The sequence below is a fragment of the Xenopus tropicalis genome, chromosome 2 (assembly GCF_000004195.4).
Source record: "Xenopus tropicalis strain Nigerian chromosome 2, UCB_Xtro_10.0, whole genome shotgun sequence".
Classification (NCBI taxonomy): Eukaryota; Metazoa; Chordata; class Amphibia; order Anura; family Pipidae; genus Xenopus; species Xenopus tropicalis.
Genome location: NC_030678.2, coordinates 173,463,953 through 173,487,385, shown reverse-complemented (window position 1 = coordinate 173,487,385; position 23,433 = coordinate 173,463,953). Strand labels below are relative to the sequence as shown.

At 44.5% G+C, this 23,433-nt stretch overlaps 1 protein-coding gene across 1 annotated transcript in view; it reads left to right on the top strand.

Moving 5' to 3' along the window:
* The window catches only part of LOC100489435 (retinal guanylyl cyclase 2), a 53,662-nt gene extending 34,881 nt beyond the window's left edge, over positions 1–18,781 (top strand). Inside the window, exons 9-19 of the mRNA XM_018091861.2 lie at positions 1,207–1,383; positions 1,983–2,139; positions 2,227–2,376; positions 2,475–2,623; positions 4,206–4,369; positions 5,687–5,879; positions 7,234–7,408; positions 8,586–8,684; positions 11,009–11,103; positions 11,605–11,690; positions 18,695–18,781. Coding sequence (XP_017947350.2) covers positions 1,207–1,383; positions 1,983–2,139; positions 2,227–2,376; positions 2,475–2,623; positions 4,206–4,369; positions 5,687–5,879; positions 7,234–7,408; positions 8,586–8,684; positions 11,009–11,103; positions 11,605–11,690; positions 18,695–18,779 — 1,530 coding nt within the window. The 3' untranslated portion in view covers positions 18,780–18,781. The remainder of the gene's footprint in view (positions 1–1,206; positions 1,384–1,982; positions 2,140–2,226; positions 2,377–2,474; positions 2,624–4,205; positions 4,370–5,686; positions 5,880–7,233; positions 7,409–8,585; positions 8,685–11,008; positions 11,104–11,604; positions 11,691–18,694) is intronic.
* The last annotated feature ends 4,652 nt before the right edge of the window (positions 18,782–23,433 follow it).

Genomic DNA, 23,433 nt, shown 5'->3' with positions numbered 1-23,433 from the left:
GGTAACCCACTAACTTTCAAGTTAAACCAGTGGGAAGTGTTCCATGGTTGATAGCGATTATTATTATTATTAACATTTATTTATAAAGCACCACCATATCCCACAGCGCTGTACAATAAGTGGGTTTCATACATTGGGCATACAGAGTAACATATACAGCAATCAGTAACCGATACAGGGGGGGAAGGGAGCCCTGCCCAAAAGAGCTTACACTCTACAGGGAATTACTGCATTTCATACATTGGGCATACAGAGTAACATATAAAGCAATCAGGAACCGATACAGGAGGGGAAGGGAGCCCTGCCCAAAAGAGCTTACACTCTACAGGGAATTACTGCATTTCATACATTGGGCATACAGAGTAACATATAAAGCAATCAGGAACCGATACAGGAGGGGAAGGGAGCCCTGCCCAAAAGAGCTTACACTCTACAAGGAATTACTGCATTTCATACATTGGGCATACAGAGTAACATATAAAGCAATCAGGAACCGATACAGGAGGGGAAGAGAGCCCTGCCCAAAAGAGCTTACACTCTACAGGGAATTACTGCATTTCATACATTGGACATACAGAGTAACATATAAAGCAATCAGGAACCGATACAGGAGGGGAAGAGAGCCCTGCCCAAAAGAGCTTACACTCTACAAGGAATTACTGCATTTCATACATTGGACATACAGAGTAACATATAAAGCAATCAGGAACCGATACAGGAGGGGAAGAGAGCCCTGCCCAAAAGAGCTTACACTCTACAAGGAATTACTGCATTTCATACATTGGGCATACAGAGTAACATATAAAGCAATCAGTAACCGATACAGGAGGGGAAGGGAGCCCTGCCCAAAAGAGCTTACACTCTACAAGGAATTACTGCATTTCATACATTGGGCATACAGAGTAACATATAAAGCAATCAGTAACCGATACAGGAGGGGAAGAGAACCCTGCCCAAAAGAGCTTACACTCTACAGGGAATTACTGCATTTCATACATTGGACATACAGAGTAACATATAAAGCAACCAATAACCGATACAGGAGGGGAAGAGAACCCTGCCCAAAAGAGCTTACAATCGGATTCTTGGCCAACCATCTATGTAGCAGAGATCAATGCACTCCAAGTGCCGTTGCTCATAGTAAAACTGCACTGTTTTCTAACTATTTTATCGGTTCCCGTGTCAAAAAATGTTCTTCTTTTGCAGATGAAGGATCTCCGGAATGAAAACGTGAACCCCTTTCTGGGCTTCTTCTCGGACTGCGGAATCTTTGCCATAGTAACGGAACATTGTTCTAGAGGGAGCCTGGAGGACTTGCTGAGAAACGAAGACGTGAAGTTGGACTGGATGTTTAAATCTTCCCTGTTACTGGATCTGATCAAAGTATTTCATCAATCTTTTTGGGAAATTTATAGAAAAGGCTGGAGAATGCTGATCCAATTAAATATATAAATGGATAGAATTTGACTATGATAATGATAGATATGGAATCAGCAAAGAATGCAAAAAATATTAGAATATAACTAACCTTTATCTAGAGTAGACCAGGGGTCCCCAACTTTTTTTTTACCAGTGAGCAACATTTTAATAAAAAAAAAGTTGGGGAGCAATGCAAGCATGAGCGTTTCGAAGGGGTGACCAATAAGGGCTGTGATTGGTTATTTGGTAGCCCCATGTGGACTAGCAGATTATAGGAGGCTCTGTTTGGCATTACACATGGTCTTCATGCCTCCAAAACTTGCCTCCAAGCCAGGAATGTAAAATGGGCACCTACATTAAGACCACTGGGAGCAAAATCAAAGGGGTTGTTGGGCAACATGTTGCTCACGAGCCACTGGTCACAGACCAACAGTATACTCTAGAACAGGAATCCCCAGCCAAACTGAGCCAAAACTGCCTCTTACTGACCAATACTTTTGGGCTAAAATAGTAATTGGCAACTGACTTTGGTCAAGACTGACCGTGACTTGTCCATTTTGCAGGGCATGAGATATTTACACCACCGGGACTTTTCTCACGGTCGGTTAAAGTCCAGAAACTGCGTGGTTGACGGGAGGTTTGTGCTGAAGATTACCGACTATGGATACAATGAAGTTGTCGAAACCCAGAAATCCCCCCGTTACTCTATGCCCCCGGAAGGTGAGATTTGTCTATCATTGCTCATTGCCGGGATCTGCTCCTCGTTACCGGTCTGATGGAGATTTTCTTTATGGACATTTTTCACAGAATTATTCTGGACGGCACCGGAGTTGCTTCGCGATCAGGCCTTGAGTAGGAGAGGCACATTTAAAGGCGATGTGTTCAGTTTTGCTATTATATTACAAGAGGTAGTAGTGAGAGGGCCGCCATATTGCACATCTGGACTTTCAGCCGAAGGTCAGTTTCAGGGATCCTGACATAAGTTGTGTCAAAAAATAATATCATTTTGTGATTAAATATTGCATGGTCATGCTGCTACAATTTTCTTTCCCCAGAGATCATTAGAAAAGTAAAGAAACCCCCTCCTCTGTGTCGACCGGCAGTGGCTCCGGACCAGGCCCCCCTGGAGTGTATCCAGTTAATGAAGCAATGCTGGAGCGAGCTGGCCGAGCGGAGGCCTACCTTCGATGAGATCTTTGATCAGGTTGGATATGGGAGACTAGTTTAAAATTTCTATAGTTTACTACAGGTATGGGACCCATTATCCAGAATGCTCAGGACCTGGGGTTTTCCAGATAAGGGGTCTTTCCGTAATTTGGATCTCCTACCTTAAGTCTGCTAAGTTTTATTATTACTACTGTTTTATTATTACAGAGAAAAGGGAATCATTTAACCATTAAATAAACCCAATAGGGCTGTTCTGCCCCAATAAGGGGTAATTATATCTTAGTTGGGATCAAGTACAGGTACTGTTTTATTATTACAGAGAAAAGGGAATCATTTAACCATTAAATAAACCCAATAGGGCTGTTCTGCCCCCAATAAGGGGTAATTATATATTAGTTGGGATCAAGTACAGGTACTGTTTTATTATTACAGAGAAAAGGGAATCATGTAACCATGAAATAAACCCAATAGGGCTGTTCTGCCCCCAATAAGGGGTAATTATATCTTAGTTGGGATCAAGTACAGGTGCTGTTTTATTATTACAGAGAAAAGGGAATCATTTAACCATTAAATAAACCCAATAGGGCTGTTCTGCCCCAATAAGGGGTAATTATATCTTAGTTGGGATCAAGTACAGGTACTGTTTTATTATTACAGAGAAAAGGGAATCATTTAACCATTAAATAAACCCAATAGGGCTGTTCTGCCCCCAATAAGGGGTAATTATATCTTAGTTGGGATCAAGTACAGGTACTGTTTTATTATTACAGAGAAAACGGAATCATTTAACCATTAAATAAACCCAATAGGGCTGTTCTGCCCCAATAAGGGGTAATTATATCTTAGTTGGGATCAAGTACAGGTACTGTTTTATTATTACAGAGAAAAGGGAATCATTTAACCATTAAATAAACCCAATAGGGCTGTTCTGCCCCCAATAAGGATTATTTATATCTTAGTTGGGATCAAGTACAGGTACTGTTTTATTATTACAGAGAAAAGGGAATCATTTAACCATGAAATAAACCCAATAGGGCTGTTCTGTCCCCAATATGGGGTAAGGGAAAAAGGAAACCTTTTTTAAAAATGTGAATTGTTTGATTAAAATGGAGTCTATGGGAGATGACCTTTCCGTAATTCGGAACTTTCTGGATAATGGGTTTCCAGATAAGGGGTCTGATACCTGTACTAGAAATACGTTGAAAATGGTGTTATACCATTAAAAATAATAAGTCTATATTGGGCCCCCCAGCAAAAAAGATTACAGAGGAGCCTGGCGCACAGCCATTGTTACTTGGTGCCCCCAGCCCCCCTGTCTCTTGGGACCCCCTGAGATTGGGGGGTCTATTGTAATATGGTGGCCTAGGGTTGCCACCTCTCCTGCCTGGAAACTCTGGGCAGGGAGGTGGGGAGTGATGTCACAGGGGCGGGCGTGATGTCATGGGGGCGGACTGTGCCATGATGACTGGACTATCAGTGTGTTTCTACTCGGGGTAATTCCTGGGGTAAGTGGGAGATGGTTGGAGGGGTATGACCAGCTGTCTTGATTCTGCCCTTTGGGGGGTTATTCCCATTTCAATATTTAAATATTACGGTTGTATAACTATTTTTATTTCCAGTTCAAAACAATCAACAAAGGCAAAAAAACCAACATCATCGACTCCATGCTGAGAATGTTGGAGCAGTACTCCAGTAACCTGGAAGATCTGATCAGAGAGAGGACGGAGGAACTAGAGGTGGAAAAGCAAAAGACAGAAAAGCTCCTTTCTCAGATGCTGCCCCCGTGAGTTCTGTTTTATAATAAGGAAACTAAACCCCCAGAATGAATACGTAACCAACAGACAGTTTATATTAAGTGGCCTATTAAAGAATCTCCCCAAACTGGAATATATATATCAGTAAATATTGCCCTTTTACATCCTTTCCCTTGAGCCGCCATTTAGTGATGGGCTGTGTGCCCCCTCAGAGATCAGCTGACAGGATGCAGCTCTAACTGTAACAGGAAGTAGTGTGGGAGCAAAAGGCAGAACTCTGCCCATTCATTGGCTGATGGGGCCTAGCATGTATGTGTGCCTTGGCTTGTTTGTGTGCACCTGGTCATCTGATTGGTTGCCAAAAGTTACAGCCCAGTGTTTATAAATGACCTCCATTGACTTTTGCATTCTTGAGGGATGTCTACTTAACAGGGTGGTTCAGGGTCGGACTGGGCCGCCGGGGCACCGGGAAAAATCCCGGTGGGCCCCGGCGGCCCTGACCCTTTGCTGGTGCTCCCCCTGCCCGACCACTCCTCCCCTGATGTGTTAAATTTATGCGCTCGGGGGAGAACGTTGGGTGGGGGGCCCTGCGAGGGGGGTTGGGGGGCCTCTGAGGGTGAGGTGTTAGGGGACACGGAGGGGGCGGGGGCACCTGCCTGAGCCCCGGTGGGCCCTTCTCCCCCCAGTCTGACCCTGGGGTGGTTCATGGGGGTGGTATGTTATGCAATGGCCTATTCTCAGCGACTTTCAATTGGTCTTCATTTATTTATTTTTTATTGTTTTTGAGTTATTTGTCTTCCTTTTCTGACTCTTTCCAGTGTTCAAATCTCTTTCCAGTGTTCAAATGGGGGTCACTGACCCCGGCAGCCAAAAAACTATTGCTCTGTGAGGTAATAGTTAAGGTTATTGTTAATTTTTATTGGGTGTCTTTCCTGTCTCTCTTTCAAACTGCTGCCTGGTTTCAGGGTCGGACTGGGGGGTGCAGGGACCACCGGGGCTCCTGCCCCCACAGGGCCCCCCACCTGGTGTCCTCCCTTGAGTGCGTGTAAATTTAACACGTCAGGGGAGGAACGGTCAGGCAGGGGGAACACCGCAAGGGGCGGGTCTGGGCCGCTGGGGCCCACTAGGCCGGTATCCCGGCGGCCCAGTCCGACCTTGCCTGGTTGCTAGGTTAAACTGGATCCTAGAGAGCAGATAGCTGCCAAAATTCCAAACTGGAGATGTGCCGAATAAAAACACAAATAATAAAAAAATGAAGACCAATTGCAATATGTGTCAGTATAGCACTCTTTATATCGTTTGTGCCATGTCATTATATACGACATTGATTTATTTATTTTTTCTAGATCTGTTGCGGAAGCTCTTAAAACAGGAGGCACGGTGGAGCCAGAATACTTTGACCACGTTACTATCTATTTTAGCGACATTGTAGGATTTACTACAATATCGGCCCTTAGCGAACCCATTGAGGTGGTGGATCTCCTGAACGACCTCTATACTCTCTTTGATGCAGTTCTTTGCAATCATGACGTTTACAAGGTAAAATCAACAGCTGACTTCTGTATTATAGTGATTTGTCTTAAATAAAAAAAATGTACATTATATAATATACAATAATACACAATAATACGCAATATAATGACTAAATTCTCTCAAAATCCCCAAAATTGTATTACGTTTTTTTGTGGTTCTACTATTTGTTTTTGGGTTAACTTTTAGTATGATGTAGACATTGCTATTCCGAGACAAGTTGCAATTGGTCTTCATTTTTTAGTTTTTGTAGTTTTTCCAGTTATTTAGCTTTTAGATTAGCAGCTCTCCAGTTTGGAATTTCAGCAGCTATCTGGTTTCTAGGGTCTTGTTTACCTTAGCAACCAGGCAGTGGCGTAAATAAGATACTGGAATGTGAATAGAAGAGGGACTAAATAAAATGATAGAGGAATAAAAAGTAACAATAACAATAAAACTGGAGCCTCACAGAGCAATAGGGTTTGGCTGCCGGGGTCAGTGACCCCCATTTGAAAGCTGCAAAGATGTCGACAGAGAAGGCAAAAAAACCGGTAGAAAATAAATAATAAGTAATATATGTAATAACATATATATATTTATACATAGAGAGAGAAGCTGTGTAGATACAGTGCAGCCCGGGTACTCAGATGAACTCCAGGCTGGTAGAGATTACAATGTAAGATTTTCATGGCAGAAGCTCAGGGTGCTGACACATTAGTTTCAATCTTAATATTAATATCCCTCTGGGTGACCTCGCGGCAGTGATTAAACACAACGCAGAATATAATAAAGAACCATTTATTGCACAAACACAAGAGTCAGGTTGAAAAAACACTCAAAGAGCCCACACAACCCAGAAACCCCTAATATCCCTATCCCTGTAATCTGTTCCTTCATAAAGTAGGAATAAATCCCATGTTTATATGCTGAAATCCAGCTGCAAAACTGTTCTACTCTTTCTGCATCATTTGTAATCCTGGCAGGGGAGGAGGGACTAAACCACTGATGTTACAGATTGTAACAACTTCCCCACAGCTTACAGACAGCATACAGGAACTACATAACCCACAATGCATTGCACCAGGATGTTCCTTTCCTTATTGACATCACGTGTGCAGCAGGGAATTGTGGGATTGGGAGGAGGCAGGCTGAAGGCATGCTGAGGGACAGGCGACTACTGTTACATTTTAGTAGTCAGCCAGATCAGCAGGGGAACAGGGGGTGGGGCTTAGGGAACAGGGGGCGGGGCTTAGGGAACTGTTCCAAACCAGATTATTACATTAAACATCATGAAACGGCTGCGTATTTTTTAATTGATGTATATTGCAAAGTTGCTTGAGTTCCCCTTCAATATATGATTATCTTCAAATCCCATTTGCTATAGGTAGAAACAATTGGCGATGCTTATATGGTGGCATCGGGACTTCCGAAGAGGAATGGAAACAGACACACTGCTGAAATCGCCAACATGTCCCTGGACATCCTTAGTTCGGTCGGCTCGTTCCAGATGAGGCATATGCCAGATGTACCTGTCAGGATACGCATCGGCCTGCATTCAGGTCTGTGTTTAGCCCCCTCTTCCTTCCAGCTCGAGAAAATATACAAAGTTTGACACAAAGCATTGTGGGTCCCCTGACTCCCTCTACTGATAACGAACAGTTGCAGGGTTGGACTGGAGGGTGCCGCCCCAGGGGCCTCCAAACCCCCCAAACTGTGGCCTCCAAACCCCACAGCAGGTACCCCCTCCACCCACCTGAACCCATTTCATTTTTCTCTGTAATAATAAAACAGTACCTGTACTTGATCCCAACTAAGATATAATTACCCCTTATTGGGGCAGAACAGCCCTATTGGGTTTATTTAATGGTTAAATGATTCCCTTTTCTCTGTAATAATAAAACAGTACCTGTACTTGATCCCAACTAAGATATAATTACCCCTTATTGGGGCAGAACAGCCCTATTGGGTTTATTTAATGGTTAAATGATTCCCTTTTCTCTGTAATAATAAAACAGTACCTGTACTTGATCCCAACTAAGATATAATTACCCCTTATTGGGGGCAGAACAGACCTATTGGGTTTATTTAATGGTTAAATGATTCCCTTTTCTCTGTAATAATAAAACAGTACCTGTACTTGATCCCAACTAAGATATAATTACCCCTTATTGGGGGCAGAATAGCCCTATTGGGTTTATTTAATGGTTAAATGATTCCCTTTTCTCTGTAATAATAAAACAGTACCTGTACTTGATCCCAACTAAGATATAATTACCCCTTATTGGGGCAGAACAGCCCTATTGGGTTTATTTAATGGTTAAATGATTCCCTTTTCTCTGTAATAATAAAACAGTACCTGTACTTGATCCCAACTAAGATATAATTAATTCTAATTGCAGGCAAAACCATCCTATTGGGTTTATTCAATTGGGTTTAATTAATGGTTTATTGATTTTTTAGTAGACTTAAGGTATGGAGATCCAAATTACTGAAAGACCCCTTATCCGGAATACCCTTGGTCCCGAGCATTTTGGATAACGGTTCCTATACCTGTACTGACAAACAGAACCTCCTGTTGGCTGACATTCCCTATATGGGGCTACCAAATAGCCAATCACAGCCCTCACACCCCAGGAACTTTTCACTTTTGAATGTGGCTCACAGGTAAAAAAGGTTGGGGGCCCCAAACATCATCAAGCATCATTGAACGTCTGTAATTTTCTCCTCTTGCCCCAGGCCCGTGCGTAGCGGGAGTTGTAGGCCTTACCATGCCGCGTTACTGTCTGTTTGGGGACACAGTGAACACTGCTTCACGGATGGAATCCACAGGACTGCGTAAGTTTGGCGTTGAAATGATAACTGGAAGCCATTCGGCCAATGTGTTACTGCACCCATGGGTGGGGAATTAGGAATATTTAGGGGAGGGTATGCTTAATAAGAGACCATATTGATATACAATCATATGTAGTTGTTAGTTCACAAGTAGAAAGATTTATTTTGGTAGCCTCCGCAACACAAACTGTCCTCCTCCCTTGTTATACTTAATAGTCACATATTGGGCCGGTTTTAATTACACTGATGGTTTATCCCCTGAAAACTTATGGGTGAGATTCAGGTTGAGAAGATACATTTTTTTCCCTTAATTCAGTTCCAGTTTTTCCCCATGGAATTCAACGGGGGTTTTCATGTGATAAAGCGTAAGATACGTTTTCCTTTTCCCCATTGCATTGCCTCCGGCTCTGTGGGAATTTCTGAAACTGAATTGGGAGAATCAAATTAACCCTAACTGGAGGAGTCCCAAGCTGGACTTGGATTTCTTACTATTGAGTGCTATTCTGATACCTACTGCTGCTATCTTGCTCCCTTCCCATTGTTCTGCTGATCGGCTGCTGGGGGTGAGGGGGGGGGGGATATCACTCCAATTTGCAGCGCAGCAGTAAAGTGTGCCTGAGTCTGAGCTTTCAGCCAGCGCTACACATTAGAACTGCTTTCAGCTAACCTATTGTTTCTCCTACTCCCATGTAACTGGAGGAGTCCCAAGCCAGACTTGGATTTCTTACTATTGAGTGCTATTCTGATACCTACTGGGAGCTGCTATCTTGCTCCCTTCCCATTGTTCTGCTGATCGGCTGCTGGGGGTGAGGGGGGGGATATCACTCCAACTTGCAGCGCAGCAGTAAAGTGTGCCTGAGTCTGAGCTTTCAGCCAGCGCTACACATTAGAACTGCTTTCAGCTAACCTATTGTTTCTCTTACTCCTATGTAAGTGAAGGAGTCCCAAGCCGGACTTGGATTTCTTACTATTGAGTGCTATTATGATACCTACTGGGAGCTGCTATCTTGCTCCCTTCCCATTGTTCTGCTGATCGGCTGCTGGGGGGGGGGGGGGGGATATCACTCCAACTTGCAGCGCAGCAGTAAAGTGTGATCTGAACAGGTTTGGAATTCCCATGGTGATACTGTCATTTCTTGCTCAGTTCTGGAACTGTATTCATTTTCCTTCTCTCTCAGTAGAACGGGACAGGCTGAGACAGATACAGCTTAACACTCTGCTCTTTCTATTTCGGATATAAGCTCCTTAAGTGCTGATAGGAATTGATTTACTTGCCTTTATCCTACCCCGGGCCAATCAAGGTCTTTAGTGACAGGGCAGGACATTTCCATTTGGCTGCAGACAAAGACTTTATAAAGCAGATGAGTATAACAAGATGCTCTTCTCTACGGTTAACTTTAAAAAGATTAGCAAAGTCTTGAGTCTGAGACAAGACCTGCCCTGATATAGTCTCGTGTCCCTGTCAGTACTGTTATGGGAAACATGTTTGACTCCTGCATTGTAATCTGTTTTTCCCATGGGGCTAGCCATATTCTTCATTTCCCAGGGTGCCACAGCCATGTGACCTGTGCTCTGATAAACGTCACTCACACTTTACTGCTGCGCTGCAAGTTGGAGTGATATCCCCCCCTCACCCCCAGCAGCCGATCAGCAGAACAATGGGAAGGGAGCAAGATAGCAGCTCCCAGTAGGTATCAGAATAGCACTCAATAGTAAGAAATCCAAGTCCGGCTTGGGACTCCTCCAGTTACATGGGAGTAGGAGAAACAATAGGTTAGCTGAAAGCAGTTCTAATGTGTAGCGCTGGCTGAAAGCTCAGACTCAGGCACACTTTACTGCTGCGCTGCAAGTTGGAGTGATATCCCCCCTCCCCCCCAGCAGCCGATCAGCAGAACAATGGGAAGGGGGCAAGATAGCAGCTCCCAGTAGGTATCAGAATAGCACTCAATAGTAAGAAATCCAAGTCCGGCTTGGGACTCCTCCAATTACATGGGAGTAGGAGAAACAATAGGTTAGCTGAAAGCAGTTCTAATGTGTAGCGCTGGCTGAAAGCTCAGACTCAGTCACACTTTACTGCTGCGCTGCAAGTTGGAGTGATATCCCCCCTCCTCACCCCCAGCAGCCGATCAGCAGAACAATGGGAAGGGAGCACTCAATATTAAGAAATCCAAGTCTGGCTTGGGACTCCTCCAGTTACATGGGAGTAGGAGAAACAATAGTTAATTTCATGGCGAACTTCTCCTTTAATAGGTGAAGTTGAAAGAACTGGGTTACAATGCAAGGGGTTTGGGCCGTATAGCAGTAACGTGTATCCCCTTCCCTTGCAGCTTACAGAATCCACGTTAACCAAAGCACCGCGGCAATACTGCGCACACTAAATGAACGTTATAAAATAGAACTTAGAGGAAAAACCGAGTTAAAGGTAAGTTCCCCTTTAGCGCTGCCTGCTTTGTGCTGAACCCCCATAGTATTTCAGTGTAGATATTGGGGTACAGAGTATGTAAGGCTGCCACATTGTGAGGTTGAGGTGCTGAAAAGAGTGAACAGTGAGCCAATCAGCAAGGGCAAGTCTGTACTTACTGTAGCAATACTCACTGCTGATTGGTTCCTACAGGTTCTCCTTTTATGTTATACACAGGGTGGTTCACCTTTACGTTAGCTTTAAGTATGTTATAGAATGGTCTATTCCTAGCAACTTTGCAATTGGTCTTTTTTTTTTTTTAACGTTTTCAAATGATTTTCCTTTTACTTCTACATTTTTTCAGCTTTCGAATGGGGGGGTCACTGACCCCGACGGCCATGAACTATTGCTCTGTGCACTTACACATTCATTAATATTGTTACTTGTTCTACTTACTATTTAGCCCCTCTGCTATTCATATTCCGATCTGTGGTTTAACCAACGGCCTTTTTGTTTTCGTAGGGAAAAGGAGTAGAGGAAACATTCTGGCTTGTAGGAAAGGAAGGATTTAGCAAACCCCTACCCCGCCCCCCCGATATAAAGCCTGGGTGAGTATATCCCACTTATACCCCAATGTTTCTATATATCTGTAACCTTGTTATGGGCTAAGGGGGCCCAGCCTGAAGGCCAGTTAGGGGGGGATTTGGGGTGAGTGCTTATTTGTGCCCTGGGTACCCCTGGAACTATAGCGGGGTGACTGTTACCCCAATGTTTCTATATATCTGTAACCTTGTTATGGGCTAAGGGGGCCCAGCCTGAAGGCCAGTTAGGGGGGGATTTGGGGTGAGTGCTTATTTGTGCCCTGGGTACCCCTGGAACTATAGTGGGGTGACTGTTACCCCAATGTTTCTATATATCTGTAACCTTGTTATGGGCTAAGGGGGCCCAGCCTGAAGGCCAGTTAGGGGGGGATTTGGGGTGAGTGCTTATTTGTGCCCTGGGTACCCCTGGAACTATAGCGGGGTGACTGTTACCCCAATGTTTCTATATATCTGTAACCTTGTTATGGGCTAAGGGGGCTCAGCCTGAAGGCCAGTTAGGGGGGGATTTGGGGTGAGTGCTTATTTGTGCCCTGGGTACCCCTGGAACTATAGCGGGGTGACTGTTACCCCAATGTTTCTATATATCTGTAACCTTGTTATGGGCTAAGGGGGCCCAGCCTGAAGGCCAGTTAGGGGGGGATTTGGGGTGAGTGCTTATTTGTGCCCTGGGTACCCCTGAGAAAAAGTAAAAATGATATTAAGGTGAATATTTTGTTTTTCTATCATTTACATATTTTTCCCCCTTTAAAATATCTTCCATGTTTACAAGCCATGGGCGTCCACAGAAGGGGGCAAGAGGGGGCATTTGCCCCCCCCTGGAAAAGTAGCAAAAAAAACAAAAACCTTACTCCGTTTCTGCAGTCCCCTCAAGCCCGTTTTTGCTGTGCTCCGATTGGATCTTTCTTCTTGTGGATTCTCCAATCAGAGCACAGCTTCCTTGACAGACAGTAAAATTGACCAATCAGAGCACACATGCACACAGGGATCGGGAGATATTGCAAACTGGAAACAGAAATAAAGACTGAAAAGAAGAATCTGCCCCTGTAACTTTACCTAAGAACCAACTCTCAACTTTTGCTGCAGTTTTCATCCCACAGGTACTATACCCAGGCACTATACCCAGGCACTATACACAGGCACTATACCCAGGTACTATACCCAGGTACTATACCCAGGCACTATACACAGGTACTATACACAGGTACTATACCCAGGCACTATACCCAGGCACTATACACAGGTACTATACACAGGTACTATACCCAGGCACTATACACAGGCACTATACCCAGGTACTATACCCAGGCACTATACCCAGGTACTATACACAGGTACTATACCCAGGCACTATACCCAGGCACTATACACAGGTACTATACACAGGTACTATACCCAGGCACTATACCCAGGCACTATACCCAGGCACTATACACAGGCACTATACACAGGCACTATACCCAGGCACTATACCCAGGCACTATACCCAGGCACTATACCCAGGCACTATACCCAGGCACTATACCCAGGCACTATACACAGGCACTATACCCAGGTACTATACCCAGGTACTATACACAGGCACTATACCCAGGTACTATACACAGGTACTATACACAGGCACTATACCCAGGCACTATACACAGGTACTATACACAGGCACTATACACAGGCACTATACCCAGGCACTATACCCAGGTACTATACACAGGCACTATACCCAGGCACTATACACAGGTACTATACACAGGCACTATACCCAGGTACTATACCCAGGTACTATACACAGGCACTATACCCAGGTACTATACCCAGGCACTATACCCAGGCACTATACACAGGCACTATACACAGGCACTATACACAGGTACTATACCCAGGCACTATACACAGGCACTATACCCAGGCACTATACCCAGGCACTATACCCAGGCACTATACACAGGCACTATACACAGGCACTATACCCAGGTACTATACCCAGGCACTATACCCAGGTACTATACACAGGTACTATACACAGGCACTATACCCAGGTACTATACACAGGCACTATACCCAGGTACTATACCCAGGTACTATACCCAGGCACTATACACAGGCACTATACACAGGTACTATACCCAGGCACTATACCCAGGCACTATACACAGGTACTATACACAGGTACTATACACAGGCACTATACCCAGGCACTATACCCAGGCACTATACCCAGGCACTATACCCAGGTACTATACCCAGGCACTATACCCAGGCACTATACCCAGGTACTATACACAGGTACTATACCCAGGCACTATACACAGGCACTATACACAGGTACTATACACAGGCACTATACCCAGGCACTATACCCAGGCACTATACCCAGGTACTATACACAGGTACTATACCCAGGCACTATACACAGGCACTATACCCAGGCACTATACCCAGGCACTATACCCAGGTACTATACCCAGGCACTATACCCAGGTACTATACAGTTCTAAAGAATCACTAGCTGACATTAAATTGTTTTTTGCCTGACCTGACATCTATAATAATTTATAATCTATCCCCTACCCTAACACATGGAGGGTAAGTTAACTCTTTCCCTCTGAAAAAGCTCATTGTGTGTTTGTATATTTGTTGTTGTTTTTTGCACTTACTATTTTTTTTTTTTGTCATTGTTTTGTTCATTTATAGTAAGTTACAGTGGGGCCAATGTTGTGTATCAGTGCCAGTGTTATAGTGCCAGGGCCTGAATATCTGCCATCAGTACCCACTGCTTCTCATTGTATATAATGTGCTGGGTTTGTAACTACGGACTGCGTCTCACTGTATATAATGGGGAGTCAGTACCCACTGCCTTTCTTGCTATAAAACTAACATAAACACATCTAAAGGGGTGGTTCACTTTTAAGTTAACCTTTAGTATGTTATAAAATGGCCTATTCCTAGCAACTTTGCATTTGGTCTTCCTAATTAATTTTTTTGAATAATTTGCCTTTCTCTTCTGCCTCTATACAGATTTCAAATGGGGGCCAAAAAATATTGCTCTGTGAGGCTACAATTTTATTATTATTATAATTTTGTATTACTTATTTTTCCAAGTAGGCCCCTTAACTATTCATATTCCCATCTCTTGTTTAAATCACTACCTGGTTGCTAGGGTAAATAAGACCCTAGCAACCAGATAGCTGCTGAAATACCAAATGGAGAGCTGCTGAACAAAAAGCTAAATAACTGAAAAACCATTAAAAATAAAAGTGAATTCGAATGCGAACTACCCCTTTAAGCTAACTGATCCCAAACACAAATGTTTGCAGATCCCCTAACAGAAGTGCGCGTATGAATACTTTTACTACTAATACTAAGCATTTTAGGGTAAAAAAAAAAAGCACCCCCACCCGCACTTTTGTACAGTATCCCTGGGAGTCAGTGGGAACGGCAAGAGGTAGTTGGGAGGTTAACTTTTTACGTCAGCAGCGAATCCACTAAGTGTCACATTAGCTGTAGGTCAGTCTGTGTATGGGCCATATTTAGCCTCCCCTAGTATCATCCTGCAAAAAAAAAAAAAATATATATATATTTATCTGTTGCAGGATGATGCTAGCTTACTTGCCCCCCCTTGGAAAATTTTCTGCGGACGCCCATGTTACAAGCTATTATATTGCTATAATATTGTAATAAATAATATTATTTATGTAAAAAACATGATATTTGGGTTCCGGCGCCGGTGCTTGCTGGATGGTTCTGCATATAAAGCTCACGTCCCCGCATTGCTTATGTCCTGTCATAAAAATGTGCCGCGTATTGTGATTAATGGCGGCATCTGCAGAAGGATTGCCTTTATGGAAAGCAATAAATTGCCTTTAATAAGGTAATATCTCAGGCTAGTAAAAACTGCTGCGGCGCCTTAAACTAGATAATTGGATTTGAAAAGCAGTAAAAAGAGGGAGGGGGGAGCCAAAATAAATAACGAGGCATTTGCATAACAAGAGGGACGTCTCTGAGAGATGAGAGCTGCTTTGAATGTAAATAAAAATATAAATATTTTCATGTAAATCTGTGCCGGGTACGAGCCGCTGCCGACTGTAAATCAGCAGAAACCGGTTCCGAATTATCTTATAAAAACAGCAGCACCGGGTCAGGAATGTTGGCAAAACTGTACTTTGTTTAAAAGGATCTGTATTTGCCCCTAAAAACAATGTGTGATTCCTTCTGCCTTTATGTCACATAGCAGTAGCAGCAGTCCTGCCCTGCTTTATGGCTAAGATTCTAGCTATCTGTATAACAGAGCATTCTGTCACAGTGGCACAGATCCTATCTGATCCCCCCATTGTAAGCAGCAGTCCTGCCCTGCTTTATGGCTGAGATTCTAGCTATCTGTATAACAGAGCATTCTGTCACAGTGGCACAGATCCTATCTGATCCCCCCCATTGTAAGCAGCAGTCCTGCCCTGCTTTATGGCTAAGATTCTAGCTATCTGTATAACAGAGCATTCTGTCACAGTGGCACAGATCCTATCTGATCCCCCCATTGTAAGCAGCAGTCCTGCCCTGCTTTATGGCTGAGATTCTAGCTATCTGTATAACAGAGCATTCTGTCACAGTGGCACAGATCCTATCTGATCCCCCCCATTGTAAGCAGCAGTCCTGCCCTGCTTTATGGCTAAGATTCTAGCTATCTGTATAACAGAGCATTCTGTCACAGTGGCACAGATCCTATCTGATCCCTCCCCATTGTAAGCAGCAGTCCTGCCCTGCTTTATGGCTGAGATTCTAGCTATCTGTATAACAGAGCATTCTGTCACAGTGGCACAGATCCTATCTGATCCCCCCCATTGTAAGCAGCAGTCCTGCCCTGCTTTATGGCTGAGATTCTAGCTATCTGTATAACAGAGCATTCTGTCACAGTGGCACAGATCCTATCTGATCCCCCCCATTGTAAGCAGCAGTCCTGCCCTGCTTTATGGCTGAGATTCTAGCTATCTGTATAACAGAGCATTCTGTCACAGTGGCACAGATCCTATCTGATCCCCCCATTGTAAGCAGCAGTCCTGCCCTGCTTTATGGCTGAGATTCTAGCTATCTGTATAACAGAGCATTCTGTCACAGTGGCACAGATCCTATCTGATCCCCCCATTGTAAGCAGCAGTCCTGCCCTGCTTTATGGCTGAGATTCTAGCTATCTGTATAACAGAGCATTCTGTCACAGTGGCACAGATCCTATCTGATCCCCCCATTGTAAGCAGCAGTCCTGCCCTGCTTTATGGCTGAGATTATCATCTATCTATCATCTATCAGCCATCTATCTTATCTGATACCTGGTTACTCTGCAAAACCCATTTAGTGATTATCAGGTGACTGGTATGGTTAAATAACCAGGAAAGCAGTGATCTACCACAAACCCTTGAACACTATACACTTTCCCCTGTTCCCTTACCTCCTCTCGTTCCTTCTGTCTTGTAGGTTTAGGGTTAACAATAGGTAATAATAGCTCAAACCGTCAAGGTTCTTCATGGGCAAAGCTGCAGGCTGAGTTATACAGGGAACTCTGAGTATCACTCATGTATTATAAGGGATAATGTACCCCCTACTGTAAATGATAAGGATATTAGCAGTCACTGAGGGGTTCTGTGCCCATATAAAGGCACAAGGCACAAGGCTGAGTTATACAGGGAACTCTGAGTATCACTCATGTATTATAAGGGATAATGTACCCCCTACTGTAAATGATAAGGATATTAGCAGTCACTGAGGGGTTCTGTGCCCATATAAAGGCACAAGGCTGCAGGCTGAGTTATACAGGGAACTCTGAGTATCACTCATGTATTATAAGGGATAATGTACCCCCTACTGTAAATGATAAGGATATTAGCAGTCACTGAGGGGTTCTGTGACCCCCCATATAAAGGCACAAGGCTGCAGGCTGAGTTATACAGGGAACTCTTAGTATCACTCATGTATTATAAGGGATAATGTACCCCCTACTGTAAATGATAAGGATATTAGCAGTCACTGAGGGGTTCTGTGCCCATATAAAGGCACAAGGCTGCAGGCTGAGTTATACAGGGAACTCTGAGTATCACTCATGTATTATAAGGGATAATGTACCCCCTACTGTAAATGATAAGGATATTAGCAGTCACTGAGGGGTTCTGTGCCCATATAAAGGCACAAGGCTGCAGGCTGAGTTATACAGGGAACTCTGAGTATCACTCATGTATTATAAGGGATAATGTACCCCCTACTGTAAATGATAAGGATATTAGCAGTCACTGAGGGGTTCTGTGCCCATATAAAGGCACAAGGCTGCAGGCTGAGTTATACAGGGAACTCTGAGTATCACTCATGTATTATAAGGGATAATGTACCCCCTACTGTAAATGATAAGGATATTAGCAGTCACTGAGGGGTTCTGTGCCCCCCATATAAAGGCACAAGGCTGCAGGCTGAGTTATACAGGGAACTCTGAGTATCACTCATGTATTATAAGGGATAATGTACCCCCTACTGTAAATGATAAGGATATTAGCAGTCACTGAGGGGTTCTGTGCCCCCCATATAAAGGCACAAGGCTGCAGGCTGAGTTATACAGGGAACTCTGAGTATCACTCATGTATTATAAGGGATAATGTACCCCCTACTGTAAATGATAAGGATATTAGCAGTCACTGAGGGGTTCTGTGCCCATATAAAGGCACAAGGCTGCAGGCTGAGTTATACAGGGAACTCTGAGTATCACTCATGTATTATAAGGGATAATGTACCCCCTACTGTAAGTGATAAGGATATTAGCAGTCACTGAGGGGTTCTGTGCCCATATAAAGGCACAAGGCTGCAGGCTGAGTTATACAGGGAACTCTGAGTATCACTCATGTATTATAAGGGATAATGTACCCCCTACTGTAAATGATAAGGATATTTACACTGTTTGGGATTCATTGCATATGATAGTGAGCCCTTTACAACAGGGCCATAACTGAATTCCATATTGTCGCTGACATATGTTCCTGCCGCAGGTGCGTTGCCCATGGTTTAACAGCGGAGGAGGTTGCTGAGTTCAAAAGGAGAAAAGCAGCGAAGCTCCTTGCTAAAAAGCAGTAGAGATGAGGTAGAGACCCAACTGTTACTCAATACTGTGGTGTCTTCTTTGTACGTGTGAAACCTGGTCTTGTGGGGCCCTACCGTCAGCCCAAGGGAGCGGGGTACCATCAGAATATGGGGGGACAGGCACCCACAAGAACAGGCCAATGGGAAAAGTGTACATTTGTTTTATAGAAACAATTTAAACAAATCCCAACGCGTTTCATGCTGGAGGAACTCAATGACAGACAAAGAGATGCTATAGAGATAGCTCCCATTGTATATGCACCGGGATTGAGATTGTTGGTACCATAAGGGAATATATTGACAAGAAAGATCAAGGTGCATTCTCTTAAATAGAAACAATGTAAATAAAGGGTCAAAAGGGTTAAAGGGCTAATGTACAGTACGAAGGCACATGTTTATCTTTGGCCTAAAATGCACCTTGCTCCTTCTAAGTTCTGAATGTCTCACTGGCTTTGCCTGCCGATACTGTGTATAATAGGGGGGCACAGATTGGGGGAACCTGGACATCCCCTTGCTTAATGTCTGGCAGCTTAGGGCAAGATGGTGGGATAGAGACAGTGGGGCAAAATTATGACAATAGGGCATTATGGTGAGAGTAGGTCAAGATGGATACAGCAGAATGTGAGAGAGACACTTGGGAAAGACAGAGACAGAAGAATGAGATTGAGATAATAAGGTGAAATTACAATAGTAGGAGAAGATGGAGACAGTAGGACAAGATGGAGACAGTAGGACAAGATGGAGACAGTAGGGCAAGATGGAGACAGTAGGGCAAGATGGAGACAGTAAGGCAAGATGGTGACAGTAGGACAAGATGGGGACAGTAGGGCAAGATGGAGACAGTAGGGCAAGATGGAGACAGTAAGGCAAGATGGTGACAGTAGGACAAGATGGGGACAGTAGGGCAAGATGAAGACAGCAGTACAAGATGGAGACAGTAGGGCAAGATGGAGACAGTAGGGCAAGATGGAGACAGTAGGGCAAGATGGAGACAGTAGGGCAAAGTGAAGACAGTAGGGCAAGATGGGGACAGTAGGGCAAGATGAAGACAGCAGTACAAGATGGAGACAGTAGGGCAAGATGGAGACAGTAGGGCAAGATGGAGACAGTAGGGCAAGATGGAGACAGAAGGGCAAAAAGGAGACAGTAGGGCAAGATGGAGACAGTAGGGCAAGATGGAGACAGTAGGACAAGATGGAGACAGTAGGACAAGATGGAGACAGTAAGGCAAGATGGAGACAGTAGGACAAGATGGAGACAGTAGGGCAAGATGGAGACAGTAGGGCAAGATGGAGACAGTAGGACAAGATGGAGACAGTAGGACAAGATGGAGACAGTAGAACAAGATGGAGACAGTAGGGCAAGAAGGAGACAGTAGGGCAAGATGGAGACAGTAGGGCAAGATGGAGACAGTAGGGCAAGATGGAGACAGTAGGGCAAAAAGGAGACAGTAGGGCAAGATGGAGACAGTAGGACAAGATGGAGACAGTAGGGCAAGATGGAGACAGTAGGACAAGATGGAGACAGTAGGGCAAGAAGGAGACAGTAGGGCAAGATGGAGACAGTAGGGCAAGATGGAGACAGTAGGACAAGATGGAGACAGTAGGACAAGATGGAGACAGTAAGGCAAGATGGAGACAGTAGGACAAGATGGAGACAGTAGGGCAAGATGGAGACAGTAGGGCAAGATGGAGACAGTAGGACAAGATGGAGACAGTAGGACAAGATGGAGACAGTAGAACAAGATGGAGACAGTAGGGCAAGAAGGAGACAGTAGGGCAAGATGGAGACAGTAGGGCAAGATGGAGACAGTAGGGCAAGATGGAGACAGTAGGGCAAAAAGGAGACAGTAGGGCAAGATGGAGACAGTAGGACAAGATGGAGACAGTAGGGCAAGATGGAGACAGTAGGACAAGATGGAGACAGTAGGGCAAGAAGGAGACAGTAGGGCAAGATGGAGACAGTAGGGCAAGATGGAGACAGTAGGGCAAGATGGAGACAGTAGGGCAAAATGGAGACAGTAGGGCAAGATGAAGACAGTAGGGCAAGATGGAGACAGTAGGACAAGATGGAGACAGTAGGGCAAGATGGAGACAGTGGGACAAGATGGAGACAGTGGGACAAGATGGAGACAGTGGGACAAGATGGAGACAGTAGGACAAGATGGAGACAGTAGGGCAAGATGGAGACAGTAGGGCAAGATGGAGACAGTAGGGCAAGATGAAGACAGCAGTACAAGATGGAGACAGTAGGGCAAGATGAAGACAGCAGTACAAGATGGAGACAGTAGGACAAGATGGAGACAGTAGGGCAAGATGGAGACAGTAGGGCAAGATGGAGACAGTAGGGCAAGATGAAGACAGCAGTACAAGATGGAGACAGTAGGGCAAGATGGAGACAGTAGGGCAAGATGGAGACAGTAGGGCAAGATGGAGACAGTAGGACAAGATGGAGACAGTGGGACAAGATGGAGACAGTGGGACAAGATGGAGACAGTAGGGCAAGATGGAGACAGTAGGGCAAGATGGAGACAGTAGGACAAGATGGGGACAGTAGGACAAGATGGAGACAGTAGAACAAGATGGAGACAGTAGGACAAGATGGAGACAGTAGGGCAAGATGGAGACAGTAGGGCAAGAAGGAGACAGGGCAAAATGGAGACAGTAGGGCAAGATGAAGACAGTAGGGCAAGATGGAGACAGTAGGACAAGATGGAGACAGTAGGGCAAGATGAAGACAGTAGGACAAGATGGAGACAGTAGGACAAGATGGAGACAGTAGGACAAGATGGAGACAGTAGGACAAGATGGAGACAGTAGGACAAGATGGAGACAGTAGGACAAGATGGAGACAGTAGGACAAGATGGAGACAGTAGGACAAGATGGAGACAGTGGGACATTCTCTCATATTCCCCTCCCCCTATAGGCTGGTTCCTATGCTAATTGGTTTTTGACCTGATGATTTCTGTAGAACCAAAGCCAAAGGGCACGTCTCTATTCTCATCCTATGGACAAGATACTGTTTCCCTTTTCCTCTATTCCCTTAGTATCCGCACTCTCCTTACCTGTCTAACCCACCCTTAAACAACAACTGGGCTGAGTTGATCAAACCCCCATATTGAGGAATAATGTGAAATCTTGGGTATAAAGAATGCAGCTGGGTTTTTTCAAAACCCATCAGTTACTAGAGCTTCTCCAGCAGAATCCTGCATTGTAATCTGTTTTTCCCATGGGGCTAGCCATATTCTTCATTTCCCAGGGTGCCACAGCCATGTGACCTGTGCTCTGATAAACTTCACTCACACTTTACTGCTGCGCTGCAAGTTGGAGTGATATCCCCCCCCCCCTCACCCCCAGCAGCCGATCAGCAGAACAATGGGAAGGGAGCAAGATAGCAGCTCCCAGTAGGTATCAGAATAGCACTCAATAGTAAGAAATCCAAGTCCGGCTTGGGACTCCTCCAGTTACATGGGAGTAGGAGAAACAATAGGTTAGCTGAAAGCAGTTCTAATGTGTAGCGCTGGCTGAAAGCTCAGACTCAGGCACACTTTACTGCTGCGCTGCAAGTTGGAGTGATATCCCCCCTCCCCCCCAGCAGCCGATCAGCAGAACAATGGGAAGGGAGCAAGATAGCAGCTCCCAGTAGGTATCAGAATAGCACTCAATAGTAAGAAATCCAAGTCCGGCTTGGGACTCCTCCAGTTACATGGGAGTAGGAGAAACAATAGGTTCGCTGAAAGCAGTTCTAATGTGTAGCGAAATAAAAAGTACCCCAAAAATATCATTTGATTTTTTTAATGTTTCCTTGTATTGCAGGGAGTATTGGGAACACACTATCAATAAAGAAATCAAATCAATCTTTCAGAAAGTGAGGAAGAGCCGGATCAGCTAAAGACAAGGGAGCTGCCGTGGGCACCACTAATGCCCCGAACTTGCGGAAGAGTCGGGTTTGGACAGGGAGAACCTACAGGAGTGGGGGGGTCCCAGGGCAGGGACGGCGGCAGGATGATCCCCTTACACAGAAGAATGAACAGACTCTGCCCGGATTTATTTCACCTGGAAACCAAAGTCTCATTCTGTAATGGGAAAATACCTATATCTGCACTATATTTACAAATTCTTATTTATTTATTTTAATACTAAGGGCAAATAGATTCCTAGTTTAACCCCCCAGTTTTGTTTTTTTTTCATCATAGGGCTGATGTACTCCCCAAAGTGTAAAGCAGCTTCCAGCTATTTTCCTTTCAGAATAAAGACATTTGTCCCATCATATAAATTACTTATAACTGCCCTATCGCTCGCCTGAGATGGGGAACTTTCCATAGGCAGCAGCCCAAAAACAATTCTGATTGGTCCATAACGCTGCGTACGAGGCAGCAGTACATGGAAAATGGCTCCATTTATAAATGATTTAGTCGTTACAGCAGCGCAATGGAAGTGTAACGGGCAACAAATCTCTCCCTAGGGGAGTCTCCATCTGGGGCAAGTTTTATTCATTTACTAAATGGGAGACGCGCGCGGGAAAGTAACGCCATTGGCAAAGAATTTATCTTAATTTTTAAAACAGCGAGACACTTCGGAGGCGTTCGTGTTTTACCATGAATGCAAAGAAAATGCAAAATATAAATATTTTTAAACCAATTCAAGA